The sequence below is a fragment of the Prinia subflava genome, chromosome 8, assembly GCF_021018805.1.
Source record: "Prinia subflava isolate CZ2003 ecotype Zambia chromosome 8, Cam_Psub_1.2, whole genome shotgun sequence".
Taxonomy (NCBI): domain Eukaryota; kingdom Metazoa; phylum Chordata; class Aves; order Passeriformes; family Cisticolidae; genus Prinia; species Prinia subflava.
In genome coordinates this window covers 12,693,777-12,718,716 of record NC_086254.1, presented here as the reverse complement: position 1 = coordinate 12,718,716, position 24,940 = coordinate 12,693,777, and the positions used below count along the sequence as shown (strand labels likewise).

The 24,940-nt window shown below is 59.8% G+C and overlaps 2 protein-coding genes and 1 long non-coding RNA gene across 3 annotated transcripts; 2 read left to right on the top strand and 1 right to left on the bottom strand.

Moving 5' to 3' along the window:
- Positions 1–485: 485 nt before the first annotated feature.
- On the top strand, positions 486–10,173 carry LOC134553451 (AN1-type zinc finger protein 5-like). The gene is made up of 7 exons (XM_063403133.1): positions 486–640; positions 935–1,216; positions 2,286–2,459; positions 3,487–3,580; positions 4,372–4,490; positions 5,913–6,023; positions 7,739–10,173. Exons 3-7 carry the CDS (start codon positions 2,309–2,311, stop codon positions 7,885–7,887), a joined length of 624 nt encoding a protein of 207 aa, XP_063259203.1. The 5' UTR covers positions 486–640; positions 935–1,216; positions 2,286–2,308; the 3' UTR covers positions 7,888–10,173.
- Positions 10,174–11,396: 1,223 nt separating this feature from the next.
- Positions 11,397–12,644, bottom strand: LOC134553452 (uncharacterized). Its single transcript, XR_010081087.1, has 2 exons — positions 12,454–12,644; positions 11,397–12,315 (listed from the first exon to the last, which is right to left on the bottom strand). It is a non-coding gene; the product is annotated as an uncharacterized LOC134553452 (long non-coding RNA).
- Positions 12,640–19,506, top strand: ABHD17A (abhydrolase domain containing 17A, depalmitoylase). The gene is made up of 5 exons (XM_063403132.1): positions 12,640–12,770; positions 14,836–15,330; positions 16,747–16,941; positions 17,529–17,708; positions 18,570–19,506. The coding sequence occupies exons 2-5, from the start codon at positions 15,026–15,028 to the stop codon at positions 18,793–18,795; spliced, it is 906 nt and encodes a 301-aa protein (XP_063259202.1). The 5' UTR covers positions 12,640–12,770; positions 14,836–15,025; the 3' UTR covers positions 18,796–19,506.
- The last annotated feature ends 5,434 nt before the right edge of the window (positions 19,507–24,940 follow it).

Sequence of the window (24,940 nt, the reverse complement as noted above, 5' to 3'; positions counted from 1 at the left end):
CCCAGCCCGTGCAGTGGGGGCTCCCAGACTCCTCTCTCTACAGGGGAGTCTAGCTGTGTCCCACCCCATATACTCACATGAGGGTCTCGGCCCCCTCGGCTATAGATGGGGCACATCTGTAAGCCCACCCCTATAGCCAAGGGGGTCAGAGCTCCCTCCCCTATAGTCAGGGCACCCCTATAACCCAGTGCCTCTAACCAGGGGGTCACAGCCCTCGCCTCCATTGCTGAAGCACACCAATACCCCACCCCTCCCCTGTGCCCCAGGCCCTGTGGCCGGGGGAGGGAGGTGTCACAGCCCTCTCCGCTATTCCGGAGCTCACCTAAACTCCTGTTCTCACAGCCGGGGGGGTCACCGCCCCCTCCCCTGTTGCTGGAGCACACCCACCCCCAGCCCCCGCCCCTGTACCCGGGGTGTCACAGCCCCCTGCCCCATCCCCGGCTCACGCCTACACCCCCGGGCCCGTCCCAGGCCTCGCGTCCCCCCCGTCCCGTCCCCCCCGTCCCGGGCCCTCCCCGGGGGAGGCGCTCGGGGCCCGCGCCCGCCATGTTTCCCGGCAGCGCTCCCTGCCCGCCGCCCGCCTGAGCCTCCCGGGGCCGGCCCGGCCCGGCCCGGGGCCGCCCGCCCTCCTCCGCCGCCGGTGAGTGGGGCCCGCCGAGCGGGGCCCTGCCCGGGGCTCCCGCTCCGCGCAGGCCGCGGAGCCTCGGCCTCGATTAGCGCCGCGGGCCGGGAGCGGGGCGCGGGGCCCGGCCGCGGGGGCCGGTGGCGGCGGGCCGGGGCCTGCCGCGGGAGGGGGCGGGCGGGGGTCTCTCCCCGGCCGGGCGGGGGGGCCGGCAGCCCCGGGCCGCCCGGGCAGGGCGGGGGCCGCGGCTCGGCCCGTCCGGGCCGTGCGGCGCTCGGGGAGGGCTGAGCCCGCGGCCCCTTCTTTCTGCAGGGACGCTCGATCGACAGCAGCTCCCGAAGGTTTGTCCGTGTGGCAGCGGGCGCCAGCCGGGTCCCCCGAGGGATCCACCACTACCGGGGCTGCCCTGGCTGCGAGTGCCCGAGGAGAGGCCGGTTCGGGCCGGGAGGATCCCGCTGTGGCGATGGGAGCGCTGGTCTGAGCCCTGCGGGGGACCCCCGGGTGCTGAGCCGAAACCCGCATCCCCCAGCTGAGGACGAGGAGGGATAAACCAGAGGTGATCCGGTTTCGTCCCACGGGAGCGCTCCTGGCAGGGTAATGGTTTCGTGTTCGTCTTGTTTATTCCTTTGGTGAAGCAAGTTTTGTAGGAGCAGGAAGGGAAGCGGCAGAACTGGCTGGGAGGTGGTGGGTTCTTATTGCATCCCACAAAGGCAGCACTGCTGGGAGCTCCTGGTACCAACGCCGTGGCTTTGTGCCCGAGCTGGAGCCACCCGCACCCACCATGGGCTCGCACACATCCTCTCCCCTTGTTCTGTGTCTGAGCTGTGGCTGCAGCCACGTTGTCCACACGCATTGGAATTGTGTGTGGTTTTTGTTCGTGCCTCATGGTTCTCATTTGGAGCACTGCGGTGGGTTTGGCCCTGTAAATGCTACACCGTGTGTGGCTGGAAGGGGTCAATTCCTGGGGTTGGAGGTAACTGCATGTGATCCAGAGAGAAATTACTAAGATTAAATTTAAAATTAGGTTTCACTGTGTCAGCTGTTTTCCCTGGGAAGGTGTTCTGGAATTGCATCTTACTGCTGGAAAGAAAACCTTATCATTATTTCCAGCCTAACCGTGCTAACGTTCCCCTTACCCACGTATGTCAGAACGGAGCGTCAGTGGGTTCTTTTTGCATCGCTTGCGTCATCTTCCTGAGAATTAAAAAACTAAAGCAGGCTCGAAATGAAAACCAAAATGTGGCTGACTGGGCCTGCACTGGGCGTTAGAGGTGTGGGTGTTCCCGGGGGGCATCAGTAGTGCTGTGGGGGCACATTCCATACCTGTGGAGAGCGGATTGTTCGGGTCTGATGTGCTTGTGTGTCACTGGGAGTTTCGGGAGCCTCGTGGTGCAGCAGGGAGAAGCAGGAGCCAGTTCCTGTTGGCTTTCCAGTCTGGCTCTGGGCAGCTCCTGCCAGCCGAGCTCTGGGTGCCTTAGGGCCCCAGGACACGGATTTTAGGAGCCCCCAGTGCTCCAGGGCTGGGGTCGTGTGGCTGTGCATGTGCAGGAACCGGGCTCTCTTGGGCTCCTTTGTGCTCCTTCCTGATCAGCTGCAGCGCACAATGCCCGAGCGCCCCGGCCCTCACAGCTGTCCCGGGTTTATTTTTGCTTCCTGGCTCTAGCTCGGTGCCTCGGGGGAGCGAGGATGGCTCAGGAGACGAACCAGACGCAGGTGCCTCTGCTGTGTACCACGGGCTGTGGGTTCTATGGCAGCCCCCGGACCAACGGCATGTGCTCCGTGTGCTATAAGGAGTTCCTGCAGAGGCAGCAGAGCAGTGACCGGATAAGCCCTCCAGGTAGAGGATTTTTTTCTGGAGATCTGTTTTAAATGGGTGTCTGGATACAAACTGTGTTCTGCAACCGCGACAGAGCATGGCGCTGGTACCTGGCTGCCAGCAGATTTACCCCCTCGTAGAAAAATCATCTTTCCCTTTCCATGGATACACAAGGCTCTAAATCAAGGACTCGTGCCCTCGAGCACTTCTGTTCCCTGTCAGGAGGGGCATTTGTTTTCTTCCCAGTCTCACCAGTTTGACAAGCGTCATCCCAGCCAGCACCTTCCAGTAAACTGTAAAATTTCACATATTCTAATGGTGATCTGAACTTTCAGCTATTTCCTGCTCTCTGATTAGGTGCTGACTGCTGGGAACCATGACAAAGCCCCACAATTAAGTTTTATTTGGCCTGTTTGTATAATATTCTTATCTTAGCAGTGTGATATCTAAAAGCCATGACTTATAAGGTTTATTTCCTGCACTTGGGATGGGAGCAGGGGAAGGATGCTCTCTGCAATGTGAGCAGGGATTGCTTTTGCTGGGGGTTTGTGCAGATGCCCCATGTACAGAGTGAGAAATGCCTCTGGGAGTTCTTCCATGGTTTATTCTTGAGGGTAATCATGGCTTCCCTTGAGTCACCCACACAAAATATGCTCAGGAACATGACTTTTCCTGACAAAGGGTTTTCCTCAGCTCCCAGCTTAGATCCTCAGCTGACACAAACCCACACGTGTCTGTTGAAGCCGGTTCCTTTCAGCAGATGAGGATCTGGTTCTTACACCGTGGAGAAGTTACAGAGTGCCATTGGGGTCAAGATCCAGACAGCCCTGGTGTCCCACAGAGTCCCACGCACAAATTTGGAGAGGAGAGTGTAGGAATGGGGATATGGGAATGGTCCCAACAGGGGTGTGCCCTCCCAGCTCCAGTAGGGAACAGGAGTGTAAAGCCTGCTGGAAGTGTTCATTCTGCTTTCTCCTTGGCTGTCAAGCACCTGAGGAACTTCCTGATACTTCTCAGAGACTTGACCCAGCCTGCTCTTGTCTTGTAGCACCCAGCGGTCCCAGCAGCAGCCCCATGGTTTCCGAGGTGATCGCAGGACAGGGCGCAGAGGGAGACTCCACAGCTGAGGATGCAAAAGCCAGGTAGGAGGAGAGTCTGGAGGAAGGGGATCTAAACCCTGCTAAAATCCAGCTCTGGGACACGAGGGACAGGCTGTCATCCTTTACATGGCCAGTCTGTAAACAGTGCATTGTGACTCTGGTTTATTTGGAAGACTGAGATGTACCTGCTGCTGGTGGTGTCTGATGTGTGGAGTGAGATCCCAGAGGGTTGGTAGTAAATTCAGTGGCATCTTGGTTCTCCTGGAGCCAGTGCCCCTTGTCTGTCCCTGGCTCTGTTCAACTGTTCAATTTCTGCACAGTCCCAAGCAATGGGATTTTTGGGGTTTTCCTGTGCAGGGCCAAGAGCTGGACTTGGAAGGATCACGAGGATCATCACCTCAGTGTGTCCCGTGATTCTCAGTGAAAGCACCTGCTGATGACCCAGTCTGGAAACTGTGACAGCAGGATTAGAGACCTTGGGTCTGTTTTGATGGGAAGGAGGAGAGAGCTGCACTGAGCTCCACCATCACATTACAGCCCTGACTCATAACTGTGTTTCCCTGCCCCTGGACTTGTTTGGATGGGCTCTTGCCTTGGCTTTGAGATATAATTGGGTGGAAAAGGAAACTGAGATCATCACAGATTCATTCCATTTATGTCTATAAAGAACTTTGATCCCAGATCTCAAGGGGAATTGACCTGCTGTGCTCCTGACCTACTTTTGAATATAAGGAAATAAACTTTACAGGCTGAAGGTCTCTCCCACGTAACTGTCCATCAAATGAAAATACTTGTGTTTTCTCTTTTTGTTTGTCTGCTGCACATGCTCCCAGCGCGCAGACTCCTGTGACCCATCAGATGACGGCCATGAGCATATCCAGAGAGGAAACCAGCAATGAGACAGAGGAATTCAACAAGACAGATGAAGCCTCATCAGCCTCTTCCTCATCAGGTAGCGTGGCTGGTTTGTCTTTTGCACAGGTCTGAGCGACACTGAGCTCAGGAGTCCATTGGAGCAGCAGGGACAGCTGCTGACCCTGGGGTGTGTCCCCTCCCAGTAAAGGCACACCTGAGAGCTGAGGAGGAAACTCTTGTTTCGGTGACAGGGAGGAGAGCAAATGTTGTGCTTGAGGGCAGGCCGATAGAGATTGCTCTGTGGGCTGAGGGCTGAGTGGCTGCCAGCCCTCGAGTGGCTGGCAGGAGGATAATCTTCCATGACGCCTCTCCCAGCGAATGGCAGCGAGCCCGGAGCGTCCCACAGGCTGACGCGGCTGCTGGCGGCACTCCCCTGCCAGCTCCCGAGGGGGAGGAAGGGAGACGGAGCCATGGGAGCTCCGAGAGAGGAGACTCGTTTCTGACAGTGCCTCAGGGTACTGCAGGCCTGTTGTTGTCACCTCGTGTGATGGGGGCACCTGTTCCCAGGGGGGTGTTACACAGTGGGTGCCCTGACATGACTGAGGAGCAGCAGAGTCACTGCCCAGTGTGGAGCAGCCTCCAGCTGATGCCATAAGCAGGTGATCTGCATGCAGACACCCTCCTTTGCTCAGCTGACAGCTTGCTTGCATTGAAAGCTAAAAAAACCCAGGAGCTGTTGGTTGCTGAAAAGCCAGGCTCTAGTCACCACACATGGCTGGGCATTTTGGGATTGGTAATCCCTTACCTGCAAGCCCAGGAGACAATTTACAACAGGCAGGTGAGGGACTATTAAAAAGAGTCATGGGAGAGCCTGCCCCTTTCATCTGCCTTTGTAGTTTGTAGGAGGCTGTTTAGGGTCAGCTCCACAAAGCTGTCTCTGTTTTGTCTCCTCGGAGCAGCCTGCACCGCAGGTGCTCCAACGAGCAGTTGGAGCTCCTCCCTCCTGTTGACTTCTCTAACCTGCTAAGGTACTGGAGGAAATCCTGCTAAGCACCAGTGACCTTTAACAATCTGGCTTTGAGAGCTCAGTTTTCCCTTTGGTAGATTAGAGGCGGTGATGGATATCTGTGTAAAGCATTCTAAGACCTACATATGGGGAACACTTACATAAGAGTCAGCAAAAATAATTAGTAGTACTTACAAGGGGTTAACTTTTTTTTCTCCCTGCGAAGATTAACTCTGGGCTCAGCTGACAGCTGTGTTGCTGTACAGCAGCTGAGCTGTAGTGACTAGCCAGTCACTGTCCAGTGGCCACTCCAGCTTTGGATTTAAGGCATTTGAAACAGAGAGAAAGCTCTGAGGTGGTGATCTCCGTGGAACAAGACAGATCTCACAGTTTGGGGTATGTCAGCTAGGGCAGTGTGCACACAGAGAGTCATTCGAGCCTCAAGCAGCTCCTGTAATAAAATGAACGTTTGGTTTATCAAGAAGTGGAGCAGAAATCTTGCCTCTGTTTCAGGTACCCTGCTTGAGATATCCCAGAACACAGCTGAGAGCAAGACGGCTTCGGAAAAACCGAAACCGAAGAAGAATCGCTGCTTCACCTGCCGGAAGAAGATTGGGCTGACTGGTAAGTGCCTGGCTCTGGGACAACTTCCCTGTGCCCTGAGCAGTGCAGAGTGAGAGCCCTGTGAGCACAGTGCTGTGGTGCTGCTGGGTTTGGAGGGTCAGAGGCTGGAGGTTCCCCCCAGTCCATCCTGGAGCTGTAGTGCTGCAAGAGAGAAGGGAGCTCTGACCTGCAACAGCACTGACTGAGGCAGCAGCCTGGGGAGCATCCCACTCACTGCCAGGGTCCTGGCAGCCCTTGGGAGCAGGATTGGATGCAGCAGCACCTCTTGGTTGTTTCTGCTTCTTGGCAGAAGCTGCTGTAGAGGAAGGCAGAGTTTGCTGTGGATCGGAATCCGCTCCCGGTCAGGTCTGTGGTAAAGCTTTCGTAACAGTGACATGAACTGAGCTAGACCCAAATGGAAAATCCCTCTCCAGGACTCATCCCATTTGTTAATGCTGCCTGCTTTCCACTGTTAGCTTCCTGAGAGCAGGATGGCTCTCAGCATGCAGTCTGTAAAGCTGGAGAGAAGTGCTGGGATGGTGTCAGGGCACTGCTATCAATGGGAAAATGGCCTCTGGAAAGTGAAGCAATTAATTTGGCTGTGGTTTGTTAATAAAAACATCATTGCCCTAAATTATCTCTGGTATTTAGTGCTTCCCTGGAAAAAAGTTAACTCTGTAGCTGTGCAGGTCATGCTGTTCTGGCAGAGTACTTGCTTCTGTAGCTTGCTTGGTGCATGCAGCAGCCACAGACTGGCTGTTTTCATGGATAAAAGAAGCTTTGGCAAAGTCTAGACTGGGAAGTTTGAACCTGAGCTTGCCTGGAAATCCACAGGCACTGTCCTAGAATAGGGATGCGTTCATAAACCTGGAGCTGGGCTGGGTACTCTGTGCCCAGCCTTCAGGTTACAGAGAGGATTGTTTTCCTGGATGAGTGTTTCCTTAGGAGCTTTAAACTATGAGAAATTTTCTTCTTTAGGATTCAACTTAGAGAGAATTCCTGTGAATTCAGGGCTTTTAGGATAAAATGAGTTTTCTCAACCAGGAGTAAACTGGCACCTTGGAGCAAGGTGTTCGTGGGCTTTACAGCCTATAGTTGGAAAAAACATGAAGGGACTGAGCAGGACTCCCTGCCAGCAGGATTCCCTGCTGTCCTGCAGCACATCCCCTGCTTGCTCCCTGCCTTGCCTCCCCAGTGTGCTGTGTTAATGGTAGCACTCTGAGCATTGTCCCTCAGTGAAGTGACTAAATTGGGAATTTTGAAGCCTAAGTAGCTCAGACATGATCCTAACATGGTGACAGCTCCACTGCTTGCTGCTGGTCAGTCCAGCTGCTGCTGTGTGACCCTGGGGAGCTGGACTGGCTTGGAGGGCTCAGCTCCAGCTCAGGCTGCCTGGGGAGCCTGGTCTGGATTAGCAGTCTGGCACTCTGCAGTGCCTGGCACGTCCCTTGTCCCCGGGGAACATGGACAGCAGCTGCTCTGGGAGTGTTTCCCACCATGTGACAGCTGGGGCTGCACAAAGCATGTGGAGCTCCTGAGCCAGAGGAAAGCAAAGAGCCACCCGTGGTATTCCCCCAATGAAGAGTCCCTTTGGCCTGTGGGACCCCCCCTCCTCTGCCCCTCCCTCTGCATTGGTAGCATTTCCTGGCATGGCAGGAAGGAGCCAGGTCCTGCTGCCTTCCTGCCCGCCTGGAGGGGGCCTGATGTGGCTTTGTCCCTGCTCTCCCTCCCCTCAGGCTTCGACTGTCGCTGCGGGAACCTGTTCTGTGCCATTCACCGGTACTCCGACATGCACGCCTGCCCCTACGACTACAAGGCAGAGGCTGCCGAGAAGATCCGCAAGGAAAACCCCATCGTTATCGCCGAGAAGATCCAGAAGTTGTGAAGGGGTCTGAGCAGCTCGAACTGCAGCCAGGCTGCCTGGTGCTCCTCCCCTTCCTCCCAGCCTTCCTCCTCCTCCTCCCAGCCCCTGCGGATGTGCGAGGGTGACTCCGGCAGCGCACACGAACTGGCACCTGGCCGTGGGGACTCCTCGCACCTCTGGCAGTCAGTTGGTGTTCCTCCTCTCCCTTCCTGCCTGTCCGACAGCCACAGCTCAGCTGATGTGTTCTCAACCAGCTTCCCAAAGGAACAGGGACCGTCCTGCCCCGCTGCTCCAGCACTGAGACCTTCGGACTTGCCTCCTGCCGGGCAGTTTGCACGGTGTGAGCGGCCGGGCTCTGCCGGGCAGCCTTTCCCTTCCCAGCGGCCCTGAGTCCTGCAAACCACCCAGGACTTGAGGCCGCAGTCCCTGAGCAGTGCTGGACTCTGTTCCCTCTGTCTGTCATCCCGGGGGCTGGGGGATCCTGGCAGCCAGGCTGCTGTCTGCTCCCCGGGAGGTGTTTGCTCTCAGATGCAGAAAAGTTGATTCTGTAGTTCCAACGCCCCGGACCCCTCTCCCCACCCTCTGTTGACGCTGTTGGAGAAGCACCAAGGGTGTTGAGCAGTGATGCTGGCAAAGGGAAGTTATTTTGTGGCTTGAAGTGACGTGGGCAGGGCAGAACCTTCCAGGAGGTTCCACTTGCTGCCTTGTGCCTCTCTCCACAGGGAGGGAGCCAGGGACACCCCTGCTCCAGCCTCCTTCTTCAGCACCCCTGGATAACCCCGGCTGCTTTCCCAGCAAGGTGTGTGTCCCTCAGCGCTGCCTGTGCCTGCTCTCCTCTCTCCTTTCTCTCCTCTCCCCTTTTCTCTCTCTCTTCTCTCCTCTCTTCCTGCCTTCTGCCTTACACGAGTCACTCTCATCAGGGTTGTGCACAAAGCTCAGGTCCCTACACCTCTGCTTCTGGACCTGTCCCTGCCATCCAGGTGACAGTGGGGTCCCCTCCTCCCGGCCATGCTGGTGTTGGGGAGAGCTCAAGGAGCCCACCCAGCTGCCCTCCTCTGCCTCCTCCCTCCCTGTGGGATGAGAGGTGGGGCCAGGTCCCCAGGAGATGCTGTGCAAGCCAGACAGAGGGAACTGGGGCACAGGGAAAGTCACCAGTAGGGTCCCAGGGTGCCCAGAAGTCCAGGTGGGGGCTCAGAAACACCTATGGAGAGACCCAGGGAGCAGGGAGAGGTGCTTGGAGGGCTCTGGGCTCACTGAGAGACTCAGAATTCCCTGAGGTGCTGGAAGGCCTGGGGAGTGCTCTGGGGTGCAAGGGAAGGCAGAAGGAGAACTTTGGGGTACAGTGAACATGCTCAGAGACCTGAAGCACCCCAAAAAGGCACTTGGAAGACTCTGGGGGTGCACACACTCACACACACAGGAAGGGAGGTGTAGGAAAAGCCAAATGCCATCTCAGCACCACTCCAGGAAGCACCCAGAGGACTCTGCTGGGAGGACCTGGGGCTCAGGGATGCAGCACAAGGCAGGCAGAGGCTCCTAGGGCACAGCCACAGCCACTTCCATGCCCGGGGGATTCCTGGGAACTCCAGGAGCAGGGCTGTGGCCATGGGGCTCTGGCTCTCACAAGCAGAGAAGCCTGGATGTGTCCCGGGGGATGAGCAGCAGCCTCTGTCCCACTGCTGGCCATCCCACGCTTCGGAAGCTTTCCCCTTGGTGTCAGAGCAGAGCTGCAGGGCCCAGCCAGTGATCTCAGCAGCTCCTTCCTTCCAAGGTCTGTTTTCCTGCCCTGCTTGTGGCAGTTCTGCCCAGGTGCTGTTGGGGGGATCCTTCCCAGTGTTTGGTTTTTCATGTGTGCTCCAGCCAAAGCAGTGAGTGCTCTGTGCCAGCTGCCATCCTGTGGTGGTCCTGGCAGCGTCTGAACCCAAACTGATGCAAACCCTCCCACCCAGTACAGAGAGGCGAGGCTGCCTCTCACCAGCCTTTTCCTCAGGTTTTCCCTTCTGGATAACGCTGACATTACGTGTGGAGCACAGGAGTGGCTGCATGTGTTACCCCTGGGCACACCTGGGCCGTCCACACGGAGCTGGTGCAAGGCCAGGCTGTGTTTGCCACTGAGCTTTTTCCTGAGGATGATCCCACACTCTCAGGGGAAGCAGGAATTGCAGCCACCAGCCCCGAGGAAGTGCAGCAGCTCCCATGGATCCTTTGGGAAAGACCACAGCCACCTGCCTCTCCAGCACTGCCCTTTTCCCTGTTCCTCCTTCCCTGTCCATGAGTGTAAATACAACACAGTCTAGTTTGCTTGGATGCTGTGGGTGCTCTGTTTCAGGCAGGGCTGTCTCTGGGGGCACCATTTGGCCCTGGGCTCTTTCGGGGTGGCTGTGGGGCTCTGTGCCTCGGTTTCCCTGTGGGTGTTCATTCACAGTACCTGGTGCTGGCCGGGGATCAGCGTGTGTTGGACCTGCACCCCCGGATCTCAGATCCACCAGGGGTTGGACTGGAAGATCTCCAGAGGTCACCTCAGCCCTGCCAAGTCTGGGATTTTGCCTTCTGGGCTGAGCAGGAAGCTCTGGCTGGGGTTTGAGGGGCTCTCAGATTCTACCAAGTTTCCTCATCCACCGTCACCTCCGTGGGGCATGAAAGGGAGTTTGGGACAGGCCCCCAAAGCCTCCCCCCCTCCCCATATCCCTGTGGGGGCACTTGGGCAGTGTTTGGCAACAGGACTGACTTCAGCAAAGCTTTGGACACTGTCTCCATGCCATCTTCCTAGGCAGACACAGGAAATGTGGGATAAATGGACTGGGCTGAGTGCAGGGCTCAGAGGGGCTGGATAAGCACAGCAGAGTCCACCCGTGGTCAGCACTGTCCCAGGGATCAGCACTGGCCCAGGGATCAGCACTTCATCCTGCCTGGTTCAGTTTGAGCAGCAACGACCTGCTGGAGGGATGGGCTGGACCCTGATCATGTTTCACGGTGATTCAGGCCTGGGGCAGTGGCTGATCCACCTGAAGGCTGTGCTGCCCTTCAGAGGGACCTTGAGGGGCTGCGTGGGAGCTGGGTGGGGTAAACCTAAGGAGGTTCAACAGGGGCGAGTGTAGGGTCCTGCACCCGGGGAGGAACAGCCCCAAGTGCCAGCACAGGCTGGGGGTGACCCACTGGAGAGCAGCTCTGCAGAGAAGACCCGGGGGTCCTGGTGAATGACAAACTGTCCCTGAGCCAGCAGCGTGTCCTGGGGACAAGGGGACCCTGAGGGGCACCAGGAGGAGCGTGGCCAGCAGGGCAGGGAGTGATCCTGTCCCTCCATTTGGCTGTAGTGAGGCACATCTGGGGTGCTGTGTCCAGTTCTGGGACAAGAAGCACAAGGAGCTACTGCAGAGGGTCCAGCAGAGGCCCCAGAGATGATTTGGGGTCTGAAGCATCTCTCTGATGAGGAGAGACCATGGGAGCTGGGCTTGGTTAGTCCAGAGAAGACTGAGACTGTTGGATGTTTGGGATTTTTTTTAAAAAAAAGACTATAAAATGAGACAGTATAAAGTCATAAAAGCTCAGAAGTTATATTTGAGAATATGGAGGACAGATGTACAGGGCAACCCTGCTTGACACAAACAAACCAGCTCCAGCTCCAGAGCCCTGACAAGCAGCCTGGTGCTTTAGTCCAGCTGACTTTGAGAATGTCACAGTGCTCAGTTAGAGCCTGCTGAACTCCTCCACTCGCTGCTCCTGAGTTTTGGGCACTTTCTTCAGGACCTGCTCCACTTGCTGCTTCTCCTGCATCTTCTCGAAGGCCACCTGTGCTAGGTCTGCTCGTCCAGCACGTGTTTCTCCTGCAGCTGCTTCTCGATGCTCCTGATCTGCTCCACATCTGGGCCTTGTCCTTCACCTTCCTCTTCCTCTTGCCGGCCCCCAGGGCACCCCCACTGCCCTTCAGCCGCAGGGGCCCACGCTCTATGATTCTTCTCAAATTACTAGATTTTTCTCAAACATTATACATTCAAAACCCATAGGAATCCATCAGTTTAATGTTCATTGGTCCCGAGTTGCACAGTTCTTGGTATTTGGTTTCCTACTGGACAGGGATTTCTTCAGCTCTGATGTTAATTAGGTCTTCACTCCCGGATTTCCTTATCAGCCTTTCCCGGGATTTCCTTATCAGCCTTTCCCGGGATTTCCTTATCAGCTTTTCCCGGGATTTCCTTATCAGCCTTTCCCGGGATTTCTTTATCAGCCTTTCCCAGGCCAGGTGTCTCCAGCCGTGCCAGGGGCAGGTCTGGAGTAGGTGTTCATTGTTTGCTGATGGCTCGCCAATGACGGCTGTTATCTCTCGTGTATCTCTTGTGCTGCTCTCAGCCTGCTCAGATGCTGAACTCATCAGGCCTCAATGGAACAATGCTTTGAGAAGAAACTTCGGTTCCCCTCCCCCGGGGCAAAGGCTAACAAACGTGACTACAGCTAGAAAATAAAAAAATTAAACCTAGTGTATTTTCCAACAAGAGGATATCTCACCAGTCCACATAAATATCTCCAACGTGAGTGCCAGACTCCTTTCAGTGGTGCAAAGGCCATAAACTAAACCACAAGAAGTCTCACCTCAACACGGGCAGGAACTTCTTTACACTGAGGGTGGCAGAGACCTGAACAGCTGCCCGGGAGGCGGTGGAGTCTCCCAGCCGCCGGTGGGACTGGATGATCCCCAGAGCTCCCTCCCAGCCCCGTTCGGATCCAGGGGCTGAGGAGGGCCCGCGTCCCCGCCATGAGGCGGCCGCGCTGTTCCCATGGCAACGGGCGCCGAGCGATGGCGTCACTTCCGGCCGGGGCGGGGCCAGCGCCGCCCCCGCCTGGGAGGCCGCAGCGGCCGCGGGGCCTCGGGCAGCGCCGCGCGGGGCCGGGGCCGGGAGAATGTGCAGGTACCGGCACGGGCGGGCACACGGGCCGGGGGCGTGCGGGGCACCGCCGCGGCGGGGGGGCCTGCAGGCATCGGGGCCTGCAGCGATCGGGGCCAGCGGCGGGGCGGTCAGTGTGTGGTGGTGGGGTCCCACGGCGCGGTCCGAGCGAGGGGAGGCCCCGGCGCTCGGGGGAGGCCGCGCTGGTCAGTGTGGCGGGGACACGGTGGTCAGTGCGTGCTTGTGGGGGGCCCGTGGGGGTCAGTGAGGGTGTGGGACCCTCCCAGCGGGCAGCGGGAGGTGGAAGGGCCCCGCTGGTCAGTGGAGGGCGGTCGGTGTGTGTGAGACCCCCCAGCCGGCGGGACAGGCCCGCGGCGGGCGGGGGGCACCGGGAGCCCCGCGCGGTCAGCGTGTGCTCGGGGGGGCCCTCAGGAGTCGGGGGGGATCTCGAGGAGGTCAGTGAGGGGATCGGGGGCTTACACGGGCCCAGGGGGGCCGTGGGGGACACACACACGGTGATCCGGGAGGGGTCCCACTGTCAGTGTGTGTTTGAGGGGACCCCACAGATTGAGGCCCACGGCAGGGGGGGGGCACACTGGTCAGTGTGAGGGGGGGTCTCTGTGCTTGTCAGCAAGGTGGGAGGGCCACAATGGACAGTGAGGGGCAGAACTCCCTGGTCAGGGGTGAGGGTGCCACGCGGGTGAGCTGGCGGGGAGGGGGAGGGAGGCCAGCAGCCGGCAGTGGGGAAAGGGTGTGTGCAGTGCGGGGAGCGGGGCTGCCATGCCCGTCAGGGGCGGGGCAGCACCCACCGGTCAGTGGGGGGGGCCGCACGGAGGTCAGTGTGGTACAGGTACAGGTACAGGTACAGGTACAGGTACAGGTACAGGTACAGCACGCATCCCCCACTGTGGATGGGTGTGGGCTCAGTGTGTGTGCGGTGGGTCGGGCCCCCACAGCAGGCGTGGGGTGAGGACAGAGGCCGGGCAGGGCTGCCCAGCCACGGCGAAGTGTCCCCAGCTTGGGGCCTGGCTTTGTCCCAGTGTGTGTGAGACACATGACACGAGTGTGACACACGATGTAAGTGGCCCGTAGTGCCACCTCCCCACGTGGACCCCATGCAGGTGTGCGGCCACACACGCGGTAGATCGACTTCCCAATCTACCCCGGGAGTGCTGGTCCCAGTGGCACTGGGGTGATCCACTGGCTGGTCCCAGTGGCACTGGGGTGATCCACTGGCTGGTCCCAGTGGCACTGGGGGGATCCACTGGCTGGTCCCAGTGGCACTGGGGGGATCCACTGGCTGGTCCCAGTGGCACTGGGGGGATCCACTGGCTGGTCCCAGTGGCACTGGGGGGATCCACTGGCTGGTCCCAGTGGCACACGGGGTGCCAAACCTAGGAGGAACAGGGCTTCCAGATGACAGGTGTGACACCGGCCCTGGCCCTGCTGTGGATGGTCACCGGCCCGAGGGTGACCAGTGACCCAGTGGCCCCCACCGGGGCATGTGGCATCCCTTCACTCCCAGTATTTTTGGCTTATTTCAGCGCCATGTTTCAGCTTCAGTGCCATATCCCTCTTCCACCCTTTCCTCCCCTTTCCCAGCCCTTCGGAAGCAGATGGAGCGGATTCCTCGGGGTGTGGGCTGGTTTGACATTCCTCAGCTCAAGCCTGTGCCCAAACTTGCAGAAAATAGTTGCCTTTTTTTTTTTTTCTCTCTCTCTCTCTTTCCCCCTTTCTCTCCCCTTTCCCCTTTTTCCTCGGGAGCTCAGCACTCCTGCACGCCTGTGCTGGCACCTAGGTGGCCCCGGGGGAGCCGTGTCCTTTGTCCCACCAGGCGTGTGGCTGCTGTGGGGGTGGTGTGTGTGTGATTCTGCGCTTGTCCTCGCCCCCTCCGCGTGGGCTGCCCGCGGGGGCTGCCGAATGTGGCAGGAGGTTTGATTTTGGGGAGGGGGGGCTGCGTGGGCTCGGTGGGGGCTGCGAGCTGCAGAGGTGCTCGAGGGGAGGAGGGGACGCTGCGGGGAGCACGTTTTGTCCTCGGCCGTGGGTCACAGAGGGGACAGAGCCCTCAGAGCCCCCACCCTGCCCGCAGGCCCCCGCAGCCGCCGGACGGACAGATGGACACCGCAGCCCCGCCGCACACCCCGGCCCGCGCTGCACGGCCGGCGCCGGCCGTGCCCAGGGCCAGCTGAGGACTCGGCGTCTCCGGGCCGGCGTCGTTCCCGGCCTCTGTCCGATTCGGATCCTCCCTCGCCCCGGGCGCCTCCCGCCTCGCCGCCGTCATGAATGGGCTGTCGATCAGCCAGCTCTGCTGCCTCTTCTGCTGCCCGCCCTGCCCCAGCCGCATCGCGGCCAAGCTCGCCTTCCTGCCCCCGGAGCCCACCTACGCCATGGTGCCCGAGCCCGAGCCCGTGGGCAGCACGGGCTCCCTGCGGGGCGCCGCGGGCCGCTGGAAGCTGCACTTGAAGGACCGGGCAGATTTCCAGTACTCCCAGCGGGAGCTGGACAACATCGAGGTGTTCGTCACCAAGAGCAGCCGGGGCAACCGCGTCGGCTGCATGTACGTCCGCTGCGTGCCCGGCGCCAGGTGAGTCACCCGTGGGTGTGCCAGCTGCGGCTCTGCGGGGCTGGGGCCGCGCTGGGGGCTCCCGGCCCCTCTGCTCCCTCAGCTGCAGGAGCTGCAGGAGCCGGCCCTGCCGCGGGGCTTTGCAGGCAGCCCGTGGGACAGGCGGGCTGCGCTCCCAGGACCAGTCTGGCTGGTGGCCGCACTGGGAACGGGGTTAAAACAGGAGCAGAGGCAGGGCCAGAGGCTGCAGGGATGTGGGGATTCCCCAGGCTGTCTCACAGTCCCCCAGTGTCACTGGCAGTGATGCAATGCTCCAGTTGTTTGCACAGAGCTTGGTTCTGTGGAGCGCCAGGGTAGCTGCACCAGCTGCTTCTGCCTGTCCCCAGCCCTGTGGTGACCATGGGGATGGACAACTGCCTGTGCCAGCCTGGAAAGCCTGGTTTAGTCAAATTCACAGGGACATTTGATTCCTCAAGGAAAAGAATGATGGGAGTGAAAGCCAGGAGGTGTTTGGTCACTTCTGTGAGTGTGTGAACTGGGAGGCTGGAGAGAGACACCCCCAGAGTGTGAGATGGAGACCCCCTCCTGCTGCCAGTGCCTGGGCAGGAGGGGACAGGAGGGGACGTGGCAGCCACTCCCTGAGCAGTGGCACAGTTTTGGGGGTTCTAGTGCAGAGGGAGGCCAGGGCACCCCAGCTGACCCCTTTCCTGTATTCCCACAGGAACAACAGGTCCTCAAAGCCCAGCATCACAGGCTGCAGGGCTGGAGGGGAGAACCTGGCTGGGGGGAACCAGACCTCCCAAACCGTGGGGTATCAGGTGCTGCTGGCTGGCTGAGCTCATCCTGTCACTGACATGCAGCTGGGCCATCCAGACAGGACTGAGGCTCAGCCTGGCCACAGACCCCTCAGACCAGCTGTGGGGGCTCAGCAGGGAGTGGGTCCTGCTCCCTCCCTCTGGCAGAAGAGAGCCAAGCTCCCATCAATCTGCTATTAGTGTTAATTTTTATGATTAACATTGTTTTTCCCCTCATGGTGGAAATTTCTTGTGCCTTGTCACTCCCACAATTCACTTCTCTCTCAGCATCTGGTGTCTTGCCAGGCTCAGGAGAGAAAAAACCCGCTGTCAGAATTCTTACTTGAAATCCCCATTGGGCAAACAGCCCCAAATCCTGAGCTTTTTACCAAAAATAGACTCAAAAACTTGAGCAGAATCATCATCCTGCCTTCAAGCTGCCTGTTCCTGCTCAGAGCGGGCCCCTGGCTCCAGCAGCAGAGGGGTCCGGGTGTCCCTGGGGGTGTCACGAGCACCTTCCTTGCTGCCCGGAGGGTGTTGTCCCTTGTGTCCCGGGGTTTGGTTGTTGGCCTCTGAGGTGGGTGTCCAGGGATATCCATGCTCCGGCAGAGCCCGGGGTTAACCCTCCGTCCCCGTGTCCCAGGTACACGGTGCTCTTCTCCCACGGCAATGCCGTGGACCTGGGGCAGATGAGCAGCTTCTACATCGGGCTGGGCACCCGCATCAACTGCAACATCTTCTCCTACGACTACTCGGGCTACGGCGTGAGCACGGGCAAGCCCTCGGAGCGGAACCTCTACTCCGACATCGACGCTGCGTGGCAGGCGCTGCGCACACGGTGAGCCGCCCTCAGGAAAACCCTGTGCTCCAGCAGTCTGGAAAACAGGAAATCTCCCAGAAGGGGAGCCCTGGGCCACTTGAGACAGGAAAGGGTGGTTGGAAAACAGTAGAGGGAGCAGCTGTGGGATCCAAGGGGCAGGGATGCTGTGGGGCATGACCTTGGCCACAAGCTGTGCTTCCTGTCTCTGTGCCAGGCTCAGCCCTGGTTCCCCTGCCAGGTTTGGGGTGCCTCCCTGTGCCAGGCTCTGCCTCCTCTTCCTTGGTCCTGACTTGCAGTGTGACCCAGAGCTGGGGCTGCCCCACAGGGCTGCAGGGTCTGTGAACACCTTATAACCCTGACCTGGTGAGGGAGAGCCTTGACACCTCCCAGAACTCAGCTGGCAGCTCAGCCCTGGCTGCTCCCTGCTCCTTTGGGAGTGCAGGGAACTGCCCTGGGCCCAGCCATAAGGAGCCAGGGTAAGGTCAGGGGGACAGACCCCAGACCCTGCTGGGACCCTCGTGAGTGCAGTGACTGGAGCAGAGTTACCCCTGAGCTGTATCTCCTGGTGATGTGCCTGGACACTGACCTGCCCTGTCCTCTGCCAGGTACGGGATCAGCCCAGAGAACATCATTTTGTATGGACAGAGCATCGGCACGGTGCCCACGGTTGACCTGGCCTCCCGCTACGAGTGCGCGGCCATCGTGCTGCACTCCCCGCTCACCTCCGGCATGCGCGTCGCCTTCCCCGACACCAAGAAGACCTACTGGTTTGATGCCTTCCCCAAGTGAGTTCCCTGGGCAGGGGCAGGGGGGGTTTGGAGGGGCAGTGCCAGAACAGCTGTGGTCACAGCTAGGGGACATGTGACACGTGGGCCATTTTTCATGATAGATTTAAACATCCCCTTTGGCATCTTCTCGCCCTGTATTTGGTGCCCTCTGAGGGTTGTAGTCCTCCCTGGGGTCACCGTGCCCCCTCCTGAAGATTGTGCCATGTGTTTACCCCAGTTCCTTGTAGCATCATCTCCTGGCCACCCTGTCCCAGGGTGACTTTACCTGCCAGCTTTGGGGCTGTGCCACTGGTCCCTTGTCAGGTGTCACAAGCCCTGGGTGTCCCTGGGACCCCTCTGTCCCCCAAGAGTAATTCTTTGGGCATTTTCCTGCTTTTCAGATGGCAGGAGCAGTGCTGAGAGGACAAGCTCTTCCTTTGCCTCTCCCTTGCAGCCAGGCCAGTGGGGCCCAGGGACAGTCCCTGAGGCGGAAGCTGTGGCTGGGAGCCACCAGCCCACACTCTGCATCCTGATGGCCTCGTGTGGCCTTTGGGACCAGGCTGGGACCAGCCGTGCTTCCCTTCCTCAGAGCCCGGCAGAGCTGATCCCAACAGGGAAGGGCTGTCCTGCAGCAGTTCCCATCCGCCCTGCTGAGGTCCCGTGGGGATGTTGTCCCTGCTGTCTGCTCCTTGTCTGTCACACCAAGGCAGATTTTTTTTTGGCAGAAACTCTGTATCCCTCCCTGTGCTCTGCCATGATCAAAGAGCATTTCCTGGTCCTTCTCCCAGAGGATGTTTTGAGGGCAGGAGGAGTGGAAATGTCTCATTCCCTGTGCTTACCCCTTTCTCTCCTTTTTTTCCCCATCCACTCTCTTGGCAGCATCGAGAAGATCTCCAAAATCACCTCTCCTGTGCTCATCATCCACGGTACGGAGGATGAAGTCATCGACTTCTCGCACGGCCTGGCGCTCTTCGAGCGCTGCCCCAAGGCTGTGGAGCCGCTGTGGGTGGACGGGGCCGGGCACAATGACATTGAACTCTACAGCCAGTACCTCGAGCGCCTTCGGAAATTCATCTCCCAGGAGCTGGCCAGCCAACGCAACTAGCCAGGGGGACAGGCAGGGGGTTCTGCGTGTTTCTCCAGTTCCCCCGGTAGCTCTCCTTAGTCCCTGCTGCTGGAGCTGTAGTGAGTTTGTTGAGCCTCAGCTCCAGGCTCAGGAGGCCCTGGAATGGACAGTGTTTGCTCTCAGACATGAGCACAGCTCTCCTCCCTGCTGGTGCCAGCCCCCGGCGCTGCTGGCACCACCGGCCTGGCTGGCCAGAGATGGCAGCTCCCTCCTTCCCCCTTCCCAGAGACATGAGCCCACCCTCCGACGGTGGATCCTTGGCTTCAGACATGTCCTCGCCTCCTCTCCCAAACCGGCCAAGTCCCGAGTCCCTCCCGGCCGCTCTGCTGCTCTGACCATAGCAATAAGGCGAGTTGGAGAGGGGCTGGGGCCCCGGCCCCTCCCCGGCGTCCCCGTGGCTGGGACAGAGGAGGTGGCAGTTCCCGCTCTCCATGGAGCTTTCCCGGGACCAGCACTGGTGGTGCCCGGTGTTCACCCTGCGGCTGGGGCAGAGCCGTGTCCCCACGGGGACTATGGGGATGCATGGAGGAGGTGCCCCCCTGCCCCACACCTCCTCCAGTCTGGCGCTGCTCAGCCTTCCCTGAGCACTCCGGGTGTTGGGGTCACCCCTGGAAAACCTCCGGACCACTCACCTGGGGAACGGGGCGAGGGAACCAGGCAGCGAATAAAGAGCAGAGGTTTAATGTTTCACCCGTGTGTGCCCTTTCCCTGGGTACCCCTGGGGCTCCGGCCCATGACCCAGCCCCAGGGTGGCCCCTTGACCTCCCCCCTGTTCAGCACCTTCCCTGGACTGCCCTTGGCCAGATCCCCAGTGCTTGTCACCCTCCTCTGGGGGCTGGGTGGCCCCAAGGTGCCAGCAGCCTTGAGCCCTGGGACCAGGCTGCAAAGGTCTGTGTGTCCAGTGGGACTTGGGGACAACAGGAACCCATTCCTGTGTCCCTTGTCATTAGGGGATGCCATGGGATCAGGAGTGCAGAGGTGGGGGATGGCCTCAGCCTCCCAGGAGTTGTGGGGGGCCGAGTGTGCCACAGGGGAACGGGGAGATCCCCACGGCCTGCTCTGTACTGGGGCTAGCACAGCAAGGGGTGGTGTTGGGGTACATGGGATGGTCCTGGGGAGAGCAAACCTTATTTTTGACCTGCTCCATGCCCAGTTCTGACCAGAGCTGTGTGGGGACCTCAGTGATTCTGAGGGTGCACTGGCCTTGGGGGTAGGTGCAGCGGTGTCCCAACAGAGTCCTCCCACCACCACGGGAAATTGCCCCAGGGACAGGAGGAGGCTCAGGCTGGTGATTTTTGGAGCAGTGCCTGCTCTTACACCCCAGGCATGAGCTGTTTGTATGTTTTCCTGCCCCTGGGACATCCCTGGCCCCAATGCAAAAAGCAAAACACTGCTCTGCCCTTCCCCTGCCTGTCCCTGTCCTCCCGGTGTCCCCTCCCCGACACGAGGCCCTGGGGCCCACCAGGCTCATGTGAGGAGGGATTTAATCTCCTTAGGGGCTCAGGGGCCAGGCGGGGGGGCTCGCTGCACCCCCACGCTCTGAGCACTCCAATGCATCTATTGTTTGGGGCTGGCAGCCGGGGCGGGGGGCACGGGACCCCCACACATCCCTCATTTCCCCAGGACCAGAGCAGGGTGTTCCAGAGGAGGAGGGATGACCCTTCCTTAGTGCTGGGGCCGTGCAGGAGTTGGAAGAGGATGTGGCTGGATCTGGGTGGGGGGGGGCTCATTATTTTCCAGGGGGATTTTAGGGTCCAGGAGCTGGGATGTCTGGCTTCTCCCTGCACATCCCCCCAGTGCTTCCTTCCCCATCCCTCTGCCAGCAGTGGCCAGGTGGTTTGGGAGCCTTGGGCTCACACGTGTGGGGGAAGCCAAAGCCACCCAGCCCGGCTCCCGCTGGCCCCACTGTCCCGGGGCTCCCTAATCCTGGCACAGAGACATTCTGTGTGCACCCAGGGTATTTTTATCCTCTTACTGCTGCCTGTTTCCTGTTGAGCTGCAGATGCTTTGGGGCAGCTCTGCCTCGCCAGCAGGATGGCTCAGAGTTGGTTGGGTTTGGGGGACGTTGAGGTGGCTCGAGGTTGTATTTCCTTTGTCTCAATTTAAACAAAGGCAAAGGTTGGTAAAGTTCAGCCTGATCCCCAAAGTCAGAGCCAGGTTGGGAATATGGGAGTCCATGGAAGTGGACATTGCTGGGTGCCACCTCCATGGTGGGGAGCCCTGACTGGGATCAGGATCAGGCCTTTGGGTCTGTCACTGCTCCTGGCCCAGGATGGAGGCTCCATCCTCACTGAGCAGCTGGAGTGAGGAGGGACAGACCACAGCTGGAGCGAGGAGGGACAGAGCACTCACCCCTGGAAGAGCTGCAGGGGCTTCAGAGAGCATGCACTGGGGGTGCTGGGCACAGGAACCCCCACCTGGGGCCAAACTGGGCCACAAGCCACTGGGGCAGCATTTCTGTCCCCTTTGGGACAGCACTTCTGTCCCCTCCACTGGTGCTGCGGTTTGGGGCAAAGGAAAGGTGCTGGCTGGGGAACAGGGCTGGACAGGTTTTGGTACCTGGAGGGGGACTCTGCAGTGTCCTTTCCCTGGAGGGGACAGGCAGAGCCAAGGCCTTGAGTGTCCCCAAAGTCCCTCCTGCAGCTAGAGCAGAGCAGGGTCAGGGCAGGTGTCCCTCTGGCTGGTTTGAAGCCCCCAGCCAGGGGATCACAGAGGCCCAGGCTGGGCACGGGGGACGTCGGGTGACCGGCCAAGAGGGGTTTAAGTCTCATTTGGGGCATAAATGAGGCTTTTGATGATCGGGGCCTGCGTGCCACAGTCATGAGACCTCGTTCAGAGGCCGAGCTCAGTCATGGGATCCAGGAAACTGAATTAAAGCATCTTAAGGAGCTTTTTTCCGAGCTCTGCTCTGGTTTTCCACGTGCTTGTCATATGAACAAAGACGGTATAAAAGGGCAGAGGGGAAGGATCCCATCGGTGGTCAGGCTGGGGATGGTGTTGGAAAAGGGGTGCCAGGGTGAGGGGCACAGCTGAGCTGGCTGGGGTGGAGGGAAGGAGACAGGAGACAAGGAGAGGGGAGGATGCATTGGCTCTGCCCTGAGCTGTGAGTGAGGCAGAGGCTTTGGAGACAGCAGGGACAGTGGGGACAGGAATGGGGGCAGATCTGGGGGAGCAGAGCTTGTGTTCCCCACTCCCCGAGCAGCAGAGAGCTGTGAGAGCCCGACGCGCCCGCGGCTGCACCGCGACACCGGCGGCACCTCCCTGGTGAGAGATGGTGAGGGGGCAGGGGGCATGGCGGGAGGGGCACCCACAGCCCTGAGGGGACACCCACAGCCCTGAGGGGACACCCACCACCCTGGGGACTCCCAGAACCCTGGGGACACCCACAGCCCTGACACCCACCACCCTGGGGATACCCACAGCCCTGAAGGGGCACCCACAGCCCTGAGGGGACACCCATCACCCTGGGGACTCCCAGAACCCTGAGGGGGCACCCACAAACTTGCGGGAGCCCCCAGAACTCATGAACAACACCCAGACCCCGGGGGACACCCAGGCCTGCACTGCTGGCTGGCACTGGGGATAGGGGTGGCAGATGGGGGTCCCTGAGGGTTCCTGAGCTGGGTTGGGACCCTGAGCCTGGGTGGGAAACTATGGGACAGCCCCACCCCACTGTGCCTGTGCACATGGGTGTGCTCACAGCACACACGTGTACATGCACACAAGAGTGCACATGGATGGGTGAGCACATGCACCCTGCACGTGTTCACACACACTCACACACGAGTGTCAGCCCTGCAGAGACCTGCACACACACATGTGCATGCTCACACTCACACAGATGTGCACGCTCACATTCACACAGATGTTCACACACAGAGATGTGCACACACCTCTGAGCAGCCCCACACCCCTTCTGGCCCCTCTCCTCACCCTTGGGTTCCACACCCAGTCCCTGCACCCACCAGCCCCACTGGCACCCCAAACCTGCCACGTTCCAAACCACCCCCAGGGACCGCAGCATTGCCAGGGCTGTGGGTTGCACCAGGGAGACATGGCCTGGTTTTCACCTCCTGGAGATGTGGGGCAGGCTGAGAATCTCCAGCTCCCTCTGATCCCTTAGCTCCGCTGGCTCCACGGGATCCCCAGGGTGCCCCAGCTGCCATAGGATCCTTCAGCTTCCTGGGATTACCCCAGATCCCCAGGCTCCCTCAACTCCTTGGGATTTTCCAACTCCCCAGAATCCCCCAGACCCCTTGGATCCCCCAGCTCCCTTGGATCCTCCAGCTCCCCAGGCTCCTCGCTCTCCCCTCACGTCTCTCCTCTGTCCACAGGAGCTCTCGGAGGAGTGCGGGGCCGGGCCCGCTGCCCCCTGTGAGCTTCCCTTTGTCATCCTATGCCTGAGCGATGCCTGGAGGCTGGGACGGCCAAGGGAGGCCCACGGGCTGCCACAGCCCCGCGGTGACAGCGCCTGGACAGCACACGTGGGACCATGCACCGGGGCTGGGACACCCTGCAGGACGGAAATGTCCCTTTGGAGGGCCAGAACATCCCCGTGGGGGGCTGGGAGCAGCCCCTTCGTGGCAAAAGCGTCTTGTAGGGGCCAGAGCATTTCCTTAGGGTGCCAGGAACATCCTGGGGGGATGAAAATACCATAGAGGGACTGGATCATCCTAGAGGAGGGGTTGGGATGCATCCCCTTCATGTAGCAGGAGCACCTGTGGGGACCTGGAGCATCCCCTTGGGAAGGCAGAGCATCCCTTTGGGGTGCCAGGAGAACCATGGGGAGCTGGAAACACCTGTGGGGAGCTGGAGCATCCCCCAGGGTGGCTGGTACCCCATGGGCTGGGGCTGGGCAGGGTGGGACAGCAGCCAGGCCATTGCCCCAGGATGTGGATGGGATTATGAACAGTGAACCCCTGTCTGGGGAGGAACTCCCATGGGGGACATGGACCATGGGGCGTTCTATGTAGGGTGGTAGCAGGATGGGGTGCTGGGAGTACTGGGAGTGATGCCACCATCCTGATCAGCCCATCCCTACAAAGATGTGACCCCACGTGGGGATGTTCTGGCAGCTCCAGGGAAGGCCCTGCTCTCCCAGCTCTGTTCCCTTCTCCAGCTTCACCAACCCCACCCAGCACCCCGTGCTGAGGCTGTGCCAGGACAATGGAAAACTTCCATGTGGATGCAGAGAAAATCTCCCCCATGGGGAGCAGAAACTCGTCCTGGGGTGCTCAGATGGGGTGATGAAGAACAGGGAGCAGGGAGTGGAGGTCTGTGGGGAAGGCTCTGGTCACACCACCATCTCTAGCTAGTTTCCATTTTATTGGGCTCTTCTCCCCAAACTTGACCCCATTCACCCAGCTGGGGGTTCATGGCAGGGCAGGGATCAGCTGGGGGGGCTGGAGGGTGGGGATGAGATTCCAGGCAGACCCCCAAGCCTCAGGGCTGGATCCAGCCTCTGCTCTGGGGAGTGAACCAGGAGCATTCCCCAACCTCTGCCCTGGGGAGTGAACCAGGAGCATTCCCCTCGCAGCTGCGTCCCTGGGTCACACCCTCGTGGTCCTGGATGTGTGGGGGACACCCAGCACGGCGTGACAGGGCAGGTCCCTGTGTCACCCAACAGGGCACAGCGTGATGTCTCCCTGTCACAGGGGGAGGTCCCTGTGTCACTGTCACCCAGCACACTGTGGTGTCTCCCTGTCACTGGGGACAGGGCCCTGTGTCCCCCAGCAGCAGGAAGGGCTGTGGCAGGGGTGACTCCAGCCCCGAAGCAGTGACATCCCCCTGCCTGCCTCTCCTGGTGAGATGAGGGGCCTGTTCCCCTTGTCCCTGCAGGGACTGAGGTCAGTGACAGCCCCACCCTGTGCCCACCCCTGTCCCAGCTTGTCCCCTCCTTAACTGAAATCAGGGGCTGGGGGACATGGGGACCCCTCACTGCTCTGCAGAGGGTCAGGAGCTCTGAGGTGTTAAGGTCAGTTTTGGGGGTCCCCTGGGCAGTCAAGGAGGCTGGGGGTGTGTTAAGGTCCTGAGCAGGGTTGGGGGGATTCCTGTGGAGTGCTGAGCAGGATGGGGGGAATTTGGGGGTTGCTGCTTTCAGAGGAGCTGCCTCGGTGTGCAGAGG